The 16,183-nt window shown below is 51.7% G+C and overlaps 6 protein-coding genes across 6 annotated transcripts; 2 read left to right on the plus strand and 4 right to left on the minus strand.

Annotated features, from left to right (window-relative positions):
* Positions 1 to 144: 144 nt before the first annotated feature.
* ALT_8541 (putative mannose 6-phosphate receptor-like protein C530.09c) lies at positions 145 to 1,626 on the minus strand (the record flags this gene model as incomplete). The annotated part of the gene is made up of 4 exons (XM_033557094.2): positions 145 to 348; positions 720 to 846; positions 904 to 1,188; positions 1,247 to 1,626. 4 exons carry the CDS (start codon positions 1,624 to 1,626, stop codon positions 145 to 147), a joined length of 996 nt encoding a protein of 331 aa, XP_033412985.2.
* Positions 1,627 to 2,214: 588 nt separating this feature from the next.
* erg24B (delta(14)-sterol reductase) lies at positions 2,215 to 3,830 on the plus strand (the record flags this gene model as incomplete). Its single annotated transcript, XM_089600436.1, has 3 exons — positions 2,215 to 2,294; positions 2,357 to 2,697; positions 2,752 to 3,830. 3 exons carry the CDS (start codon positions 2,215 to 2,217, stop codon positions 3,828 to 3,830), a joined length of 1,500 nt encoding a protein of 499 aa, XP_089455329.1.
* A 253-nt stretch (positions 3,831 to 4,083) lies between these two features.
* Positions 4,084 to 5,797, minus strand: ALT_8543 (tRNA-specific adenosine deaminase; the record flags this gene model as incomplete). The annotated part of the gene is made up of 3 exons (XM_033557096.2): positions 4,084 to 5,491; positions 5,548 to 5,590; positions 5,644 to 5,797. 3 exons carry the CDS (start codon positions 5,795 to 5,797, stop codon positions 4,084 to 4,086), a joined length of 1,605 nt encoding a protein of 534 aa, XP_033412987.2.
* A 207-nt stretch (positions 5,798 to 6,004) lies between these two features.
* On the plus strand, positions 6,005 to 6,455 carry ALT_8544 (splicing factor 3B subunit 5 family protein; the record flags this gene model as incomplete). The annotated part of the gene is made up of 2 exons (XM_089600437.1): positions 6,005 to 6,247; positions 6,327 to 6,455. 2 exons carry the CDS (start codon positions 6,005 to 6,007, stop codon positions 6,453 to 6,455), a joined length of 372 nt encoding a protein of 123 aa, XP_089455330.1.
* Positions 6,456 to 6,816: 361 nt separating this feature from the next.
* On the minus strand, positions 6,817 to 9,093 carry ALT_8545 (SRPBCC family protein; the record flags this gene model as incomplete). Its single annotated transcript, XM_033557098.2, has 1 exon — positions 6,817 to 9,093. One exon carries the CDS (start codon positions 9,091 to 9,093, stop codon positions 6,817 to 6,819), a length of 2,277 nt encoding a protein of 758 aa, XP_033412989.2.
* A 1,717-nt stretch (positions 9,094 to 10,810) lies between these two features.
* On the minus strand, positions 10,811 to 11,845 carry ALT_8546 (uncharacterized protein; the record flags this gene model as incomplete). The annotated part of the gene is made up of 1 exon (XM_033557099.2): positions 10,811 to 11,845. The coding sequence occupies one exon, from the start codon at positions 11,843 to 11,845 to the stop codon at positions 10,811 to 10,813; it is 1,035 nt and encodes a 344-aa protein (XP_033412990.2).
* Between the last annotated feature and the right edge of the window lie 4,338 nt (positions 11,846 to 16,183).

Genomic DNA, 16,183 nt, shown 5'->3' on the forward strand with positions numbered 1-16,183 from the left:
ATACAAGAGGTCTTAACGACAAGCAGCAACAGAAACCGTCATAACCAGATTTTAGGACATGCTCATATTGTACGACAGGAGGCAGGTAAGAAATATATCGACCAACATCATAAATCTCAAGGAAACAGAGCAACATCTCGTTCATCAATCATCCCAGGTCTCGTCCAATTGGTCTATGAGACGGTTTTCCGCGTCGACGTCGGAGGCATAGTTGTCGCGTCCTCGACGGCCGCCGATCGCCCCGATGAAACCGCCGCTTGAACCATTTGCGCGGCCATGACCGAGCGTAGGGGAACGCCTGACGCGGAATAGACGGCCCAGGGAGGAGAAGAGGATGACGAACATGTCCTATATGGGAGAGTGAGGTGATAGGTCAGCTTATTTTCAAGAAGGATAGCGGTTGCAAAAGGAACTGATCAGTAATGACATGGAGTGATGCCACAATGCATAGAGATAGATCTATATAAACTATGGGATTGACAAAACCAAGACACATGCTTGACTCAGATGAAGTAGGAAATTATTGAAAGAAGGTATGGAAATGGAAAAGAGTGCATCGGCCTTCTCACTGCACCCGAGTCTCAGACCAGCCAAAGCAGAGGTCAATCCGCCCGGGAAATGGGCAACCTCGGACTACCAAACTCCTTATAGGGACTCGGGACGCCACGTCTAGATCGAATGCGAGATGACCGGAAAGGTATCAAAGCCAAGACACTCACTTTTACAAAATCAAAGATGCCCGCCCACAGACTATAGTTTGGACATTGTCTCCAACCTCTCTGGTGCATGACTGTTCGCTGATAGGCACAACCACCAACCAAGTACGCGGCGACAGCAATCAGGGCACTAAGGATCGGCAGTATTAGTATTCTGTCTGGCAAAGCGAAAATGACATAGACTTACATCACGCCGAAAACACCCGCCGGCCCCAGGCCTTCACCGTTGGCGTGACCGATGCTGCCACAAGCGGCCGAGCTTCGAACCTCAAAGAAGTATGTGCACTGATCCATGGTGCCGACGAAAGACGCAATGGCCTGGTGGGAAAGAACATCACGATCGCACAGAAAGGACATGATCGTCGACTTATTCCGCGAACTATGTCCGATCCGCTCGCCAGGACAAGGTGAGCCATTAGTGTAATTCAACACAAGCTTGCGGCCGCGGAAGAATGGTTGCGCGGCTTGTTCTCTGTACAATACGATCAGCCGACACATCGCACATCGCACTGTATGTTCATCAAACCTACCCAATGGAGTATATCTTCCCCTCCTTCTCGTAATAGGCGCTGATATTCTTCCACCTGTCGCGCTCTACCCCCACCACATCCTTTATGTCTTCGATGACAGGAGCACAGATATTGAGTGTAAAATTGGCATGGTAGTCATGGCCCTTGGCGTGCCAGCTTTCTTTCGGCGCGTTCTTGCTGCTTTTCTTGCTGTCCGAGGGATCCGGACGAGATACCGAGATCGCATTCAGATCGTAATAGAGGCCGGTAGACGGAGAGCGTGCAACACAGGGAGAGAGTCCGTCTTTCTTGCCCGTAGGTTCAGAGGCAGCGTATACTGATGTAACAGGAGCTGATAAAAGGAAAAGGAGTCCTAGGAATGAGCCAGCCAGCGACTTCATCTTGAGGAGTCAATCCCCGTGGGACGGAAAACAAGCGGTATCTTGGTGGACCGATGCGACAACAAGGATAGAGGAATTGTAAAAAGGAGCGTGTCCGAAACCGACAATAGAAAAGAGAAAAGACGAGCTAAAAGAGGATGAAAGAGAGACACGAGAGGTTGAATCGCAATGAAGATGCGTAATACGGGCCAAATGGCATTTCGGTCGCAATTCTCCAATCTCCACGTGCGGAGAAGCTCCCATAAGCCATTCCATCCCGCCTTTGTTAAGGCTTAGACCGTGAAACTAGGTTGCCTAGGTCTCAGAATCATTTTATGCGTTATTATTCTCGGGATTGCGCTGCAGTTAGTCAATTCTACGAATAGTATCGTCTCAAGCGCCAAGACATTGAAGGCAGCTATCGGCTTCTGCTTATCCGGCCTCATACGTCGATGATCGGTACGGTGGGCTGCGTCCGATCGCTGATCCGCCCTATCTGGGGTTGTCCTGAAATTTTATTTAAACCTCAAGCCCCCCTGGATCGTCTCTGCGACACAGAGGACCAATTGCTTGTTTTCAACCTGCTCTTGACGTGAGACGACGTGGACAATGGCGTCAAAGAAATCAGAGAAGGCAAAGGTTCCAATTCAACCCGTTCCAGAGAAACGCGGTTATGAGTTTCAAGGCCCGTACGTTGTCGCAACCATTGCAAGATCATAAACTTGTCAAGCTAATAAGCTGTTTTTCAAAGTATCGGAGCTTTTGGAATCATCTTCGGCCTTCCCTGTCTGCTCTACGCGTTCACCTTCCTCTGCAACGATGTATCCGGTTGTCCTGCGCCGTCGCTTCTGCACCCATCGACACTGTCAATTGATAAGCTGAAAGAGGAGGTCGGTTGGCCGGAGGACGGAATCAAAGCTTTCTATGATACTCAGGTTACCCTGTGGGTTCTGAGCTATTATTTCCTAAGCCTGCTCATGCAGGTGTTCCTCCCTGGCACAGAGGTTGAAGGTACCGAGCTGGCTTGTGGAGGGAGGCTCAAGTACAAATTCAATGGTAACGACCTCTCGCGCTCCCTGGCACTTACGGTCGGTATGTCCTAACGATTATTCGCAGCATTCCTGTCGGCTGTTTTGATCCTGTCAGGCTGTGCGGTGGGCACGTACTTGTACGGCGCGGAGTTCGCGGTATGGACTTTCCTCTGGGATAACTATCTGCAGGTGATCACTGCGAACCTGATCATCTGCACGGTCATCGCGATCTTCGTTTACCTCAGAAGTTTCTCGGTTCCCGCTCCTGGTCAATTGAACCCTGAGCTCCGGCAACTGGCTCCTGGCGGACACACAGGCAACGTCCTGTATGACTTCTTCATTGGCCGGGAGCTTAACCCCCGAATCAAGCTACCCATTCCGTTCGTGAGTGAGACAGCGCGGACGATTGACATCAAGGTGTGGTGTGAGATGAGACCTGGCTTGCTTGGATGGATCATCCTGAATTTGTCGAATATCGCCCATCAATACCGCACGTACGGCTACATCACCGATTCGATCGTCTTGACGACTGCGTTCCAGGCCTTCTACGTCCTTGATGGTCTTTACATGGAACCAGCTCTTTTGACGACCATGGACGTTATCATGGACGGCTTCGGTTTCATGCTCTCCTTCGGCGACATGGTTTGGGTTCCGTTCCTCTACAATTTCCAAACCAGATACCTCAGTGTCTACCCCTCTGAGCTCGGCCTGAGTGGGATCCTCATCGTGTTTGCCGTCACAGCCGCAGGATATTCCATTTTCCGTGGTGCCAACAACCAGAAAAACCGCTTCCGCACCGATCCAAATGACCCCCGCGTGAAGCACCTCAAGTATATCGAGACGAAGACCGGCTCGAAGCTGCTCATTTCCGGCTGGTGGGGTTGCGCACGTCACATCAACTACCTTGGCGACTGGATCATGTCTTGGTCCTACTGCCTCCCAACCGGCGTTGCAGGGTATGCAATTATTGAGAGTATCAACCCGGCTTCTGGTGAGATGCAGAAGCAGGCTGTCCAGACTCCGGAATCTCGCGGCTGGGGAATGGTTTTCACGTACTTTTACATGATCTACTTCGGTGTCCTGCTTCTTCACCGCGAGAGACGTGATGAGGAGAAGTGCAAGCGGAAGTATGGTGCCGACTGGGACCGCTATACATCTCTGGTACGCAGCAGAATCATCCCTGGCATCTACTAATGATGCAGCCTTCGACCTTTGATTACTTGTCTGCCTGGCTGAGTCAGATGGCGAGACCGTTTCTCCCTGGGACTATCGGCTGTCGTCATGATGTAATACATAATAATGCTGGATAAAAGTTTGTAATAATGGGTCGATGTTTTCAAAGGGTTATACTTCTGCAAGGGCCTCCGACGGTCCCTGCAAATGATCAATGTCCCTCGCATGTTATCACCCATATGTTCGTTCTGTGTATGATACTTATAGAATCAGTTCAGCGCTTGCGCTTTTTAGGACCAACGAGAACGTCCAGTCCCCATTGTTCATCGTCTTCATTACGGATCCATACTTTCAAGGCCTCCTTAGCCTCTCGAACGGCATCCTTCCGTGCTTTGACGGACGGCGTCAATGCCACTGGCGTCTTCTTAAACTGCTCATACGTGGACGCTGCAATCAATTGACATAGCGCCGTATCCTGCAGAGACGACCCCGCTTCTGGGACATTGCCCGCATGCAACCCAATTTCCCCATCAACAACCTCCAGCGTACAATCCCCCGAGCATGAGGACCGCACCATATCGCGCAGCAAGCCCCAGAGCTTCGCGCGCGACAACGCAGAAGCACCCCGAGGCGTAACGGACGCCGCGCGATTCCCCTGCTTCACCCCGTTGATGATGGTTTCGTACAAGCCCGTCCTCGAGCCCCGCAGCACCGGCAAGGATTTGGAGCCGTTTTCCGATGCAATGGGGCACGGATGAGGCAGTGAGGGGGCGGCCACCCATACGGCCGATACATTCCCCGGCTTATTCTTCTTCGGCGGTGTCTGCGCTTGCGTCGTAGCCTCTGCTGACGTGGGCTTCGGCTTCCGGAACGGCCAGATCGCCTCGATCAGGTCATTCGGAACAGAGAGAACCCGAAAGGGATAGAAGCCGTATCCGTACTGTCCTACGCTACCATCACGCGCCGGCCAGGACCTCTCATTCAGCGTCTTCATCCGCCCCGTGGCGCTGAAACACCGCTCGAAGCCAACCCGGCTTATCTCCTCTTCAGGCAGGATCAGACCCTCGATGTACGCGTTCCGAGTCGGCGCAACGAGCAGACTTGCCTCGTACGATAGGAGCGACGACACCTGCCGCAGCGCGAGCTTGTCTGAGCACGACTTGCTGAGGGTTGCTTCGGCGTCCGCGCGCGCCGGCTTGCGCCGCACGATGCCGAGGCGGGAGAAGTAGCCCCGGCCATCTAGGAGTTCTGGGCCTGCGCCTGGGCGAGGCGACTCGGTGCGCTCGGGTCCCGGTGCAATGACCTCCCAGGGGCTTGGGTCGTCTTGTGCGGCCATGCAGAGCTCCATGCTTGCGTCGCCGCAGGGGGCGCAGGTGCAGTACATGTAGATTTTGATGTCGGGTTGGAGTTCGAAAGGGGGCCAGGCGGGGGCTGGTTCTGATTGCGCTGTGTTGGACGTTTCAGTGGGTTTCCTCCGGCGGATGAAAGGTGAAGATGCTCCTTCTGGTGTATTAGCTGAGCTTGACGATCTTGCATGCTGGTTCTGGGCTAGCAGGCTGTGGCATTCAGACAGGAGCCAGTAGTTGAATGAGCGGAGGGCCAGAACCTCCGCGTGCCAGTCATGTAGCACAAGGCCTCTGCCTTTGGATACCTGAGAGGCTGGAAGGCATTTTGCACCAGTACTATCAGACAGTTAATATCATCCTAAGCATGCATAGAGACCAAAGCGGATACATACGTGACTGCTACACAGGTTAATTTCTCCGAAACAGTATCCTCTCCTACTTAAATATTAGCCAGTGACCACAACCATCAGAGACACCACATGGTTAACCTTTTACAACCACGATCCCGGACATGGGGATCCATTCTCTCGACCCATCCGGGTAGATGGTAGGCTTGCTGCGAACAGGCAGGCCATCAAAATGCGCATGCACCAAAGAGGCGATACGGGATGGCAGTGACGACTCTGCAGTCAAACAATCCATCAAAAATCATCTCCACTATCCGGGAATCAAATATTCATCGATTGGTTTGTACCACTCACATCCAGTGCAATTCCGCGTGTATCACGTGATATACCATGTCTGTTGTATCAGTAACAACTCCCCAACCGAAATTCCTCCCCCAGCTTCGACATACAACAACCACAGACACCCTCCATCACAAAATACCCATCCTACGGATAATAAAAAATGGCCGACAAACTCCGCACCCTCCAAAACCTCGAAGCCCTGCAGGCCCGCCACGTCGGTACCGGCCACGCTGACACAACCAAGTACGAATGGGAATCCAACATCATCCGCGACAGCTATGCGTCGTATATCGGGCACCCGCCGCTGCTGTCGTACATGGCGCTGGGAATGGGCGAGGCGAAGGAGAAGGTGCGGGCTGCGATGATTGAGAAGATGGTTCGCGGGGCTGGGAATCCGCCTGAGGTTGGTTTTGTTTGCCGTGCTTGTTGAGGGGACGCTGTTTGCTGATGTGATGTGGGGGTTTAGACGCAGGAATAACCAGATTATGGGCATGGATCGGGGGGAGGACTGGACAGCACTGGGGTTGTGCGTCCCTGGATTCAGGGTCGCTCGAATTGCAGCAGGCGAGGTCCCTTCGAAGAAGGATTCTCCGGATAGCGCAGGGCCATGAGCCGGAGTCGATTTGACTCTGCGGTTGTACAACTATTGGTCTACGGTGACCTCTGACAACTCGGATTGCTATGCGAGCCCAGACAAGAGAAGGCGTTCCACGGGAAATGTCCTGAGATGGAAGGTTGGGATTCTTCAGAATATGTGTATTGACACAGAATACTTTTTGATACCCGGTGCATGGCGTTATTTGGGAACTATCATCGGAACAGTGCCTCTGCTGTACTTACAAGCTTGATTAGGATATACAATTTGATGATTGAGCTATTATTTACATGCTCCATGACATACGTCGGTGATACATAATACTCAAATTTCCATAAATTTCCCCCATGCACGAGTAGGCTAGGCGTAGGGGCAAACTATTGACCCTCGCCAATACCACCCTGCCGTGCCACTAACCTGGTATTCTCAGCCTGCAGCGACGCAATCAGGTCTAGCCATTTCTGCCTCTCTGACCGCAGCCGCTCGACCTCCTTCTTGAGCGTATCTACCTCCCGCCGTAGAGCATCCGTCTCAGACCTAGACCGCGTTTTCTCCTCGCGGTCGGCGTTCTTGCGCTGCTGGGCTTCTATCTTGGAGGCTTCCTTGAGCTGGTGCTTTTCGATTTTCCCGAGCTGCTTAAGGAGTTTCGATTCCTGCTGGAATAAGCTGGATGCGACCTTGTGCAAGTGCGCTGATTCGATGTTAGTCTTATGCTTATGGTGGCTGTTGCTTGATGAAGAAGCGCCTTCAACCGCGGCCTGCTTTAGATCGGTACTGGCGGCGCTGCTGCTGGCTTGGTCGCTTGCGCCAGAATCAGCAGCAGCGGCAGCAGCTCGAGCCTTCTTGGTATCCACCTCGGGCGAGGAACCGAGTTGGAGTGATTGAATCTCGTTCCGGATGGTCTCCAGTTGGGCTTCGACCTCCCGTTTGCGCTGAGCCAGCTTCGCGAGCTGCTTCTCGTGAGACGAAAGCTTGCCCTTTTTGTTCATCTTGATCACATCCACCGGAGAGATGCTGTCGTGGGCGAGTTCCGAGAGGGGAGTCGTAGGCACCGAGTTGGTCGTTGGGACTGGCTGGGAGATTTGTGACGCAGCATCGGCGGCGTTGGTACTGGCATCTTTTTCGAGGCCTTCTGTGCCACCCTTGGCATTCGCCGCGCCAACGTTCGATGGGGTTTCTTTCTCACTGAGCTCGTCGGTGTCATCAGAGGAACTGTACTGGGCTGAGGATTCGCGCGTACGGTGTGGGCTGTGTGGTAGATAGTCCAGGACTGCCTTCGGCGCATACCGCTCCAGACCTGCGTTGAGAAGATAAGCGAAACTGGCAATCAGGCCATGATGTTCTTCTTCCTCATATTCCAGGTCGTCCGAGTCGGTACTGTCTTCGTCGCCGTCCAGCGACGGACTATTTACCGTTTTCTCCGAAGACTCTCGTCCGTGGCTGTCACGCTCGTCCTTGTCTCGTGTGGTCGTATCACGACAAGCCCAATCGACAAACTTGACGGCATCGGTGCAGATACTCTTGGGAGTCCCCTTCTCCACCATCCAACGAGGGATATTGCCACCCGGATCACTCCTGGTCACCATTATCCACTCCACTGGCCATGGATCTTCGTCGTCATCCCGGTCAAGGTCATCGATATGCTTGGCTGTCTCATCCCGTTTCTCCAGGACCGCCGACTCCGTCTTTCCTCTTGGTCGACCAGCTTTGCCGCCAGTAGCCTCTTTCTGCGCAGCTGGATCCGCAGGGGTACCTTGTCGAAGCAGATTGTCCTCGCTCCTGGCCGGCGAGACAGCCTTTTCAAGCGGCACGTGCTGCGCTGGAGGCTTGTTGATTGGGATTTCTCGGACGAACTCCACAGACTCATACTGACCCCGAATATACCCCTGTCTCGGCGGCGCATCCGGATGCTCACATGGCTTGGACACCATCATCCAATTGCGGCCTCGTCGCTGAGCCTCCGCGCCCGCGCCGGCACCACTACCTTCGCTACCCCCGTTCACCTCCGTCTCCCAGTTAATGATAAGCGTCACGAAATCCCGCGGTGTGGTCGGCTTCGGGAACTGCGCAGAGACATGATAAATATTCACAGTCCCTAGATCTCTCTCCCCTTGCTCGTCCTTCACCTTCACCCGCTCAATCAGCCGCTCTGCTCCGATCCCGCGCACCGCCTGGTCCGCGACCCGCCCCTTCCGTATCCGCGCCTGGTTCGCCTCAAGCGTCTCGTCCATCTCGCTCGCCAGCTTTCTCTTCCACGTCGAGAAGGGAAGCCCCTCGTGCACGCTCCGGCGCCCAAACCAGTGGCCCTTGCCATCGGCGCCTTGCACTTTGTAGATGGGGATCTCGAGCGGATTATCCTTGGACCCGGCGACCTTGAGGGGCTTGCCCCATTCACGCTGGAGGGATGCGAGTTTGGGATCTGTGGAGCTTGTGCGGGCCTGGGAAGGGGTGATGCGCGATGCGGTGGGGGAGTTGGACTCAAATGCGTAGTGGGTTTGTTTGCGGGAGGGGGCGGACTCTGGTACGGAGTCGACGATCAGGCGTGCTTTCGAGGAGATGTCGTTGATGTAGTCTCGTAGTTTTGCGGGGTCGGTAGGGATGCTGTCCCATGTTGTGGGACAGAGGCATTGCAATGCTTCTTGTAAGGATGCCATTGGTGACGACTGGTAGGGTCACGTCTTTGGAACCTATCTTCGTCGATATTTCTTGCAGTTCTCTGTGTATATGGACTGTCCACTTAAAGGAATGACTGGTTAAATCAGACAGCGTTGTCCGTCTTAGTTCAGTCTGCAATTTAGCGCTGTTGGCTACTCCATCTGGGAGTCGACAGGATGTACGTGCGAATGAATCATAGTCATGTACAAGAATCAGGGCGTCGAATGCACTGGGATATCAAAAGCCCATTCCATAGCCTTACGAATGATGCAATCCAATAAATCAAGGATAATTCTCCGCCGGCTGATTTTCCAACATCTCCGTGGAGTTGAGTTGCCTCGTCCAGTGTTGGTCCGCCGGATGGGGCTGACGTCATGTGTCTTGCTTGGTACTCCGCACGGTTCGGTTCGCACTTCAAAGTAGACTACAACAACACACTCAAGGAATCGCTACGATGTTACAATATGAGTACCCCTGACAAAGTCAAAGACTACCTTTTCAGTCAATTGGGATTGGCCCCTCGTGAACAATTTGCCACAAATCGATATGGATTGTGTAGTTTAGATTAGGAGGTTTCTCAATTTAGATACATCTCGCGCAAGTACTTCAATGCGTGCGAAGAAAGATGATGACATTCCCATTTGGAGGAGAGAAGATAAGCAGAGGGTTCCAGCCCTTCAAAGGAGTGAATGACTATGCCAGCATCCGATTCTCGCCATCATCCACAACTTCCAACCAGTGGAAACGGAATGATGGATCGAGCGCATCCAGGTAATATTATAAACCCAGCCTGGACGGTAGGGGATGAGCCTACCATGCGACGCACAGGGAATAGGGGACGACTGAACGAAAGAGTCGCACTGGCTCAAGGGGGCTGACTTTCGACGAGGTCACAGACCAGCGTGTACTTAGCCCTGATCGGAATATCTGCCGCAGGCGAACCTTCCGATCCTTGTAGGCCAATGCGGCATCCTTCGGATCCTTCGAACCCTACTCCCTGAGGACGCCAAATCGCTAACATACACATGCCAGATGTGATGTATAAGCAGCACTGCAGAGCATCCTTTTCCAGCCCACGTTTGTAGACTTCAATCTGGTATCCAGTACCAAAAAGGGGAGGATGTCAGCAGGACAGTGGAATGCAGAAAGAAGCCGAATCCAGTCAAGCATCGTCATGCGCTTCCACCGTGCCTGTTGATAATGCAGCAAGGAAGGAAATACAAAAGAGGGTGAACATTTCATCCAAATCATATCCCAAGCCGTGAGGCATACCAGGTCTTCATGACATATAATGCGGGATGTAGCATGAGAAAGGAACAAAACAAACAGCCGACCCGCCGCTTCTTGATGCAATGAACTGAAAAATAACAACGCTGCACGTGCTGGCTAAAAGAGAAACGAGAGAAAACCGAAGTGTGACTGTAGTTGTGGTTTTTCCAAGGACAGAATACAGGACGCGCGAAGCAAAAACGAGGTGGAGTATCATGGTTCTTCGTCGCAAAGTTGAGAGTGTGAACGCCGTCAATGATGCCAATTAGTCTGATGCGGGTATCCGTAGGAGAGTGGCCCTAGTTGTCGTTGGGACTGTATGCTGCCGGTATAGGTTGTAGAGGAGTTTTGGTGACTTTGTTGGTCGGCACCCCGGGATCTAATCCAAAGACACATGAAAGTCAGGCCGACCGTAAACATCAATGTGTCTGTGGTGCCATGGACCCATTACATCGTCATCAGCGCAAAATCCTGGTATCGACCGCCCCAGCCAAACCCTGACACACTCGCGGCAGTGCCGCAAGGCTGCACCAACATGCTCGGTAGCGGAAGAGCAGCCATAGCGGCAGACGTCACAGCGGCGCTGTAGTATGGGTCCGACTCGTATGGCGAGGTGGTGAAGGGCTGACTGTAGGATGACGTTGAGGAGGGATAGTGCGTCTCATCGAGACCACTGAGACTGGCCCACAAATTCGGATTAGAATCCCCTGTGCTGGCCGTGGTTGGGCTGGATGGTAGTACTTTCCAGGCGTCCATGGACGCGGGTTGCTGCATTGAAGGTTGCCACCATGTGTCCATTCCGACCGAGCTGGGAAGGATAGGAGTGGAACGAAGGACATCCACCACCCGAGGAGGTGGAGGCCGCAATGGGACAAAGAGGCTCTCGATGGCCGCTTTAGCCTCATCACTCCTACCCCCAAGCAATTCACCTGCACCGTCCTCCTCAAGCCCCTCAAGGGCTTGAACATTGGTGCGATAGACGAATCTGTTAGCAGCCTGAACAAACTCTTCCTGTAGCTTCTTCAGTTGCTGTCTCTTCTCGCTCCATTCCCACGTGCTGGCGGCAGCATCCACAGAGTAGACGTCCTGGTGGAACTCCACCAGAGCCTCGATGGTCTCCGGGGTCAGCTTGAAGGCAACCTCGTTCTGAGAGACCATGTCGACATGCACAACATATGCTTCGATGTGGATCATCTGATAGTTGAAGATCGCTTCCACAAGAGGATTCTCATCCTTTCGAAGCTCCGAGTCTGGCGCTTTCGGAAACATCATGGAGCACAGAGTCCAGATCGCATGTGGCGAGGACAGAGTCTCCGTCAGACATCTTGTATGCTGTGTGACATTGTTCAGTGGTCTCTTGACACGATTAACTCGTTTCAAGGTCGCCGTCAACCAAGGCTCGATCTTGGCACTCAGGACCACATTGGGCGAGGACCGCGGCGCAAATGCTGCGGCCGAGGAGGGTAGTAAGATTGTTGGCATTACGGACGACTCTCACGTAAGAGATGATGGTTGAAGGTTGATACTCCGGAAGTTCGGCAATGGCGTTTATCATATATTCGGGGTGGAAAAGAACGATATCGGGAAAGAAGAAATGATCATAAAGGCGACATTCGCCCACAGCAAGTGACCTTTTTACCCAGCACAGCCCGTCTGTGAATTCCAATCTCACAGAGTCCGCAAAGAGAAAGGGTTACCGTAGCAGTCGGGGGTAGACACTCGTCTTACCGCCTGATCGGGTATAGATGGGATCATATAAGGATGGATGGATATTATTGTGTCAAGACGTCAGGCGTGGATAATGTGGCGGTCGAAATTAGCTGTGCGGGCGAACGCGCAAAAGAAAAGAATAAGAAAGGAAGAAAGTAAGGAACGTTCAGAAAAAAAGAGTGTAAAAATAAAGCGGAGGAGTGAGGAGGAGAAGAACAAAAAGAGAGGGAGCTAAAAGACAAGAATCCAGGAAGATGAGGAGGGGCGGGAGTGATGGCTCAAAAGGGAAATAGGAGGATGCAGTGAGCTCTGAGTTTGTATGGTAAAGTAGTATGTAAGTATCGTTTAGTAGTAATGATACTGTGCGTGGGTGAAGATGCGGAGATGAATGGATATGCAGCGAGAATCCTCTCTTGTCAGAAGGAACAACAAAGAAAGATGGAAGGTAACAATGTTATTATCGATGAGAAAAAGAAAATATTAGCTAGCCAAGTATTATTGTCATAATTTGAGATCATGTCATACCATGAGGAAGATGACATGATAATATAGTAGCTACACTCCGATACATATAGGTACGAAATATCTTCCATCGATAACCACCCTCAATATCCGACGATTTCGACCAGTCCACACTGCTATACACCATCTGACTTGATACAGGTTTCGCCTTCGCCTTCGCAAAATCCCGACCGGATGGGACGAGAGGACTGGGTCCCAGTGCGCGGACACCCCGTCCGATCTCAGCTCCTCAGTCTTCATGCGGATGCATAGAACATCGAGATTGGCATTAGCAGAATGCAAGTGGCCATAAAGGGAGTAGGATAATTTTCCTATTCCTACCTGTCGATTCCTTGACGGCACCTGGGTCGTACCGGTGGACTGTGGACTAGCGGAGTTAGTTGCTAGCGAGGCGTTGAGACATGCTTATGAGACGGCACAGTGTGGCTACCATGGGGAGTAGTGGGACATTGTTGGATGGTACAATCAAATCCTATTCATCTCAGCACAGATCCTCTGATACCTATCTTGGGATAATGATCGAGTAGGCCACCAATAAACAGAGATGTTCATGAGCTCCAAAGTGTAAGGTATGCCTTGGTATGGGTATCTGTATTCTTACAACATACTTTACAACGTGCCATGATCACTCAGACCAATCTAACCAGCTCCGGATTGATTTGGATTAGATCTACTCTTGAGCGTAGTCTAAGCTGCAGAACGGTCAAACTGCAAGGCTGGTGGTCGACACGAAGCAGATCATGATGGATCATGGCTAAGCCCCAATGCCCCACCTGCAACACTGCATCTCGAGACTCAAAAAGGTCGAAACGGTCACTCCGGCATTAAAACCCCTCCATTCAGCCATGATCGTCGCAGTATCTGGATTATGCATCATCTGAGATACGAGGGCTAAATTTGAAATTGAATATTCCCAAGGTCAGGCTTTTGGACAAGTGGATATGTTATTAGATGTGAATTCATCAGCCTAGGCATAATGCGTTGCAGCATTGCTTTTAATCGAACGAGTCATTTCGATCACAGTGGGATGTCTCCGTGGGATTGTGGTTAGTCTGTAGGGAGACCCTAGACGGAGATGCGGCCTAAATCAGTACATCCGCCACCAAGGCTGTTAGTGGGACTTTTAGGTTGGAGTTTTCAGCTTGCAAAGGACATCCTTGCTCCACCCTTTTTTTTCAGAGAGTGTAACTCATTATCAGGCTCATGCACTTGATCGCTGTGGCTGCTATCATCAATAGTAGGGTGGTAAGCGAAGAGAATAAGCTGTCTCTGCGATACTCTGTTAGGCAGTCAAGGTATGCATGGAATAAAACACATGCTATATTGCTAGTGAAATGCATCTGTCGAAAGCTGCAAGCACTGATGGGGTCATATTGACGGCCATAAACCTAGTTGACACTAGTACTGTTACTGTCGGGTGTATATTTTTTTTGAGGTTGTATGCTAGCATACCAACATTATTACCACCTAGAGCCAACCTCAGCGCTAAGGTAGAGATAGTAGTTGCACGGAACATAATAGGCAATAGCTGCAACATCCTGTAGATACTCTAACTGCTAAGCAATCTCCTGAACCCCTTGAAAACTACTGTAATAGGCAAGATTAAAGGGGGCACCATGCATTGCATTCCCTTTCTATTCCTCCGTTGTTCGGACCTGTCCATCCTTGTGCAGGTATGGTCCGTCAAAAGAGACATGATTCAAACAGCTTGGTTGAATTGAGTGGTGGTTGTGATTCGTGGGGCGAGCTAATTGCCCGTGACCCTTGGGAAGATACCCTCTTCCGGCCTCAGATTCGCCAGCGGCCAAAGGTCGACTCGTGCACTAGAGAGTAGGACCCCTGCTACGATCAACCATTGGACCGAGCCTGGACGACGGTCATATCCAAACTTTCTGGAACTGAACGTCATTCGGCGACAATCCTGCACTTGTAACATAAAACAGACCACGTACAGTGCCGAGCCTGTAATGGGTGACAAGAAGGGAGATGGTGACTCGGGTCAAATCACCTGTCTCACAGCTTACAGAGCAGCTGCCCTTGGCTTGCCCAGTGACATGTAAAGCCTGTGAGCAGCAGTCCGCCGGTGTGGATAGCCTCCGCGCAATCGGCCAAAGGGGCAAGCTGTGGCGCGAAGCAAGTCAGCACGCGCTATGGTCTGATATACTAACGGATCCAGTGAAGAGCCTTGTCATCTATTGTAAGTCAACCAGAGAACTTATTTAGAGGCAGTGGAACCCAACGACAGGTGGAAAAGGTTTCGACAACCTGATCTCTCCAGCCGAATCGTCTTCGCCTCTGGACTCCATAATCAAGACGAGCAGATGCAGGCAGAAGCATTTGACCAAGTGCCACTCACAGTAGCAGTTGATGAGGTCACAAGGTCAGAAGAACTCAAGTCGAAGAGCAAGACGAAAGGGGACGGGGTCTCAGCACGCGCCCTCAGCGGATTTGATACACGCGGAGAAATACTCACGGGTCATGAGCCGAGCAATGAATGGATAGACGGGATCACGGGAGGATGATACGGCAAAACGGATCGTACCATCGGTTGAGATCGGCTTCCAACCAGCTTCTGGTGGAATTGTATGCGTCGTCGTCAGCTGCGGACTGGGGAAGTTGCAACACCTCACAATGGCACCTTGATTGAAACGGCTGTGCTGCCTGCATGACTTGCCTCCACGGCACCCATTTGACAAGGTAACATTCAAGATACCAGAAGCCAACAGGATGGCACCGCAGCTGCGAGCGGAAACAGGACAACCAAAGAGAAGAAAATGAAAAGAGAGAAATGAAACTGGCGTCATGCATCGGGGACGATCTTTCCATCTCAGCTTTGGTGTTTCGGTGATGACCGTGACTGCTGCGCCTCACTCGCCTGTTGCCACATCTGAGACAGGCTGCTCCATCAGCCACAATGAGTGTGGCAACTCCTGCAGAAAACACGACACGTATAGATAGGTAAACTGAAAATAGAAGTCAATGGAGTTGTATGGTAGTTGATCGCGGATAAGTTTCACTCCTGTTTTGCCTGAGTTTTGGACTGGACAATATCTGGTTAGTACCGTAGCCTACTTCAGTGCTAAAGCGGAATATAGACCTGCATGCTTGGCGGGTGTTGCTCCAAATGTACGGATTCAAGTAAACCTATACGACGGCAGAATTCATGCATGATCATCATCCTAGAGCATTCCATTGTGAACCCATTTAACTTATTTCATCATAGCAATATTGGAAACGTTGCCATAATCGCGCACGCTTTCCCGGGAGTCCAACATCGACAAAAGTACCAGACTCAAGACATCTAGACTCCAGCCATGTCGACTATTCGAAGTCAAAACGTAGATCTAGAAGCTCCTCACAGATCAGGACATACACACAAGGACCCCTGTAATATACAAAAGGCTGTACATACAGGTACTTACAATTCTGGCTTGCCCAAGCTTACTGCTTACTGTCGCACAATACCTAAGCGCTCTGTCCTCCCCCATATCCCTGTCAACAATTAGTCTCGACAATACCTACACATGCAAGCACCGAGCCATCCTCAAAGGGAAACCTGCAGGAGCACTGATCGCAATATCCCCTGCT

The sequence above is a fragment of the Aspergillus lentulus genome (assembly GCF_001445615.1).
Source record: "Aspergillus lentulus DNA, contig: Alt16, strain: IFM 54703, whole genome shotgun sequence".
NCBI classification, from domain to species: domain Eukaryota; kingdom Fungi; phylum Ascomycota; class Eurotiomycetes; order Eurotiales; family Aspergillaceae; genus Aspergillus; species Aspergillus lentulus.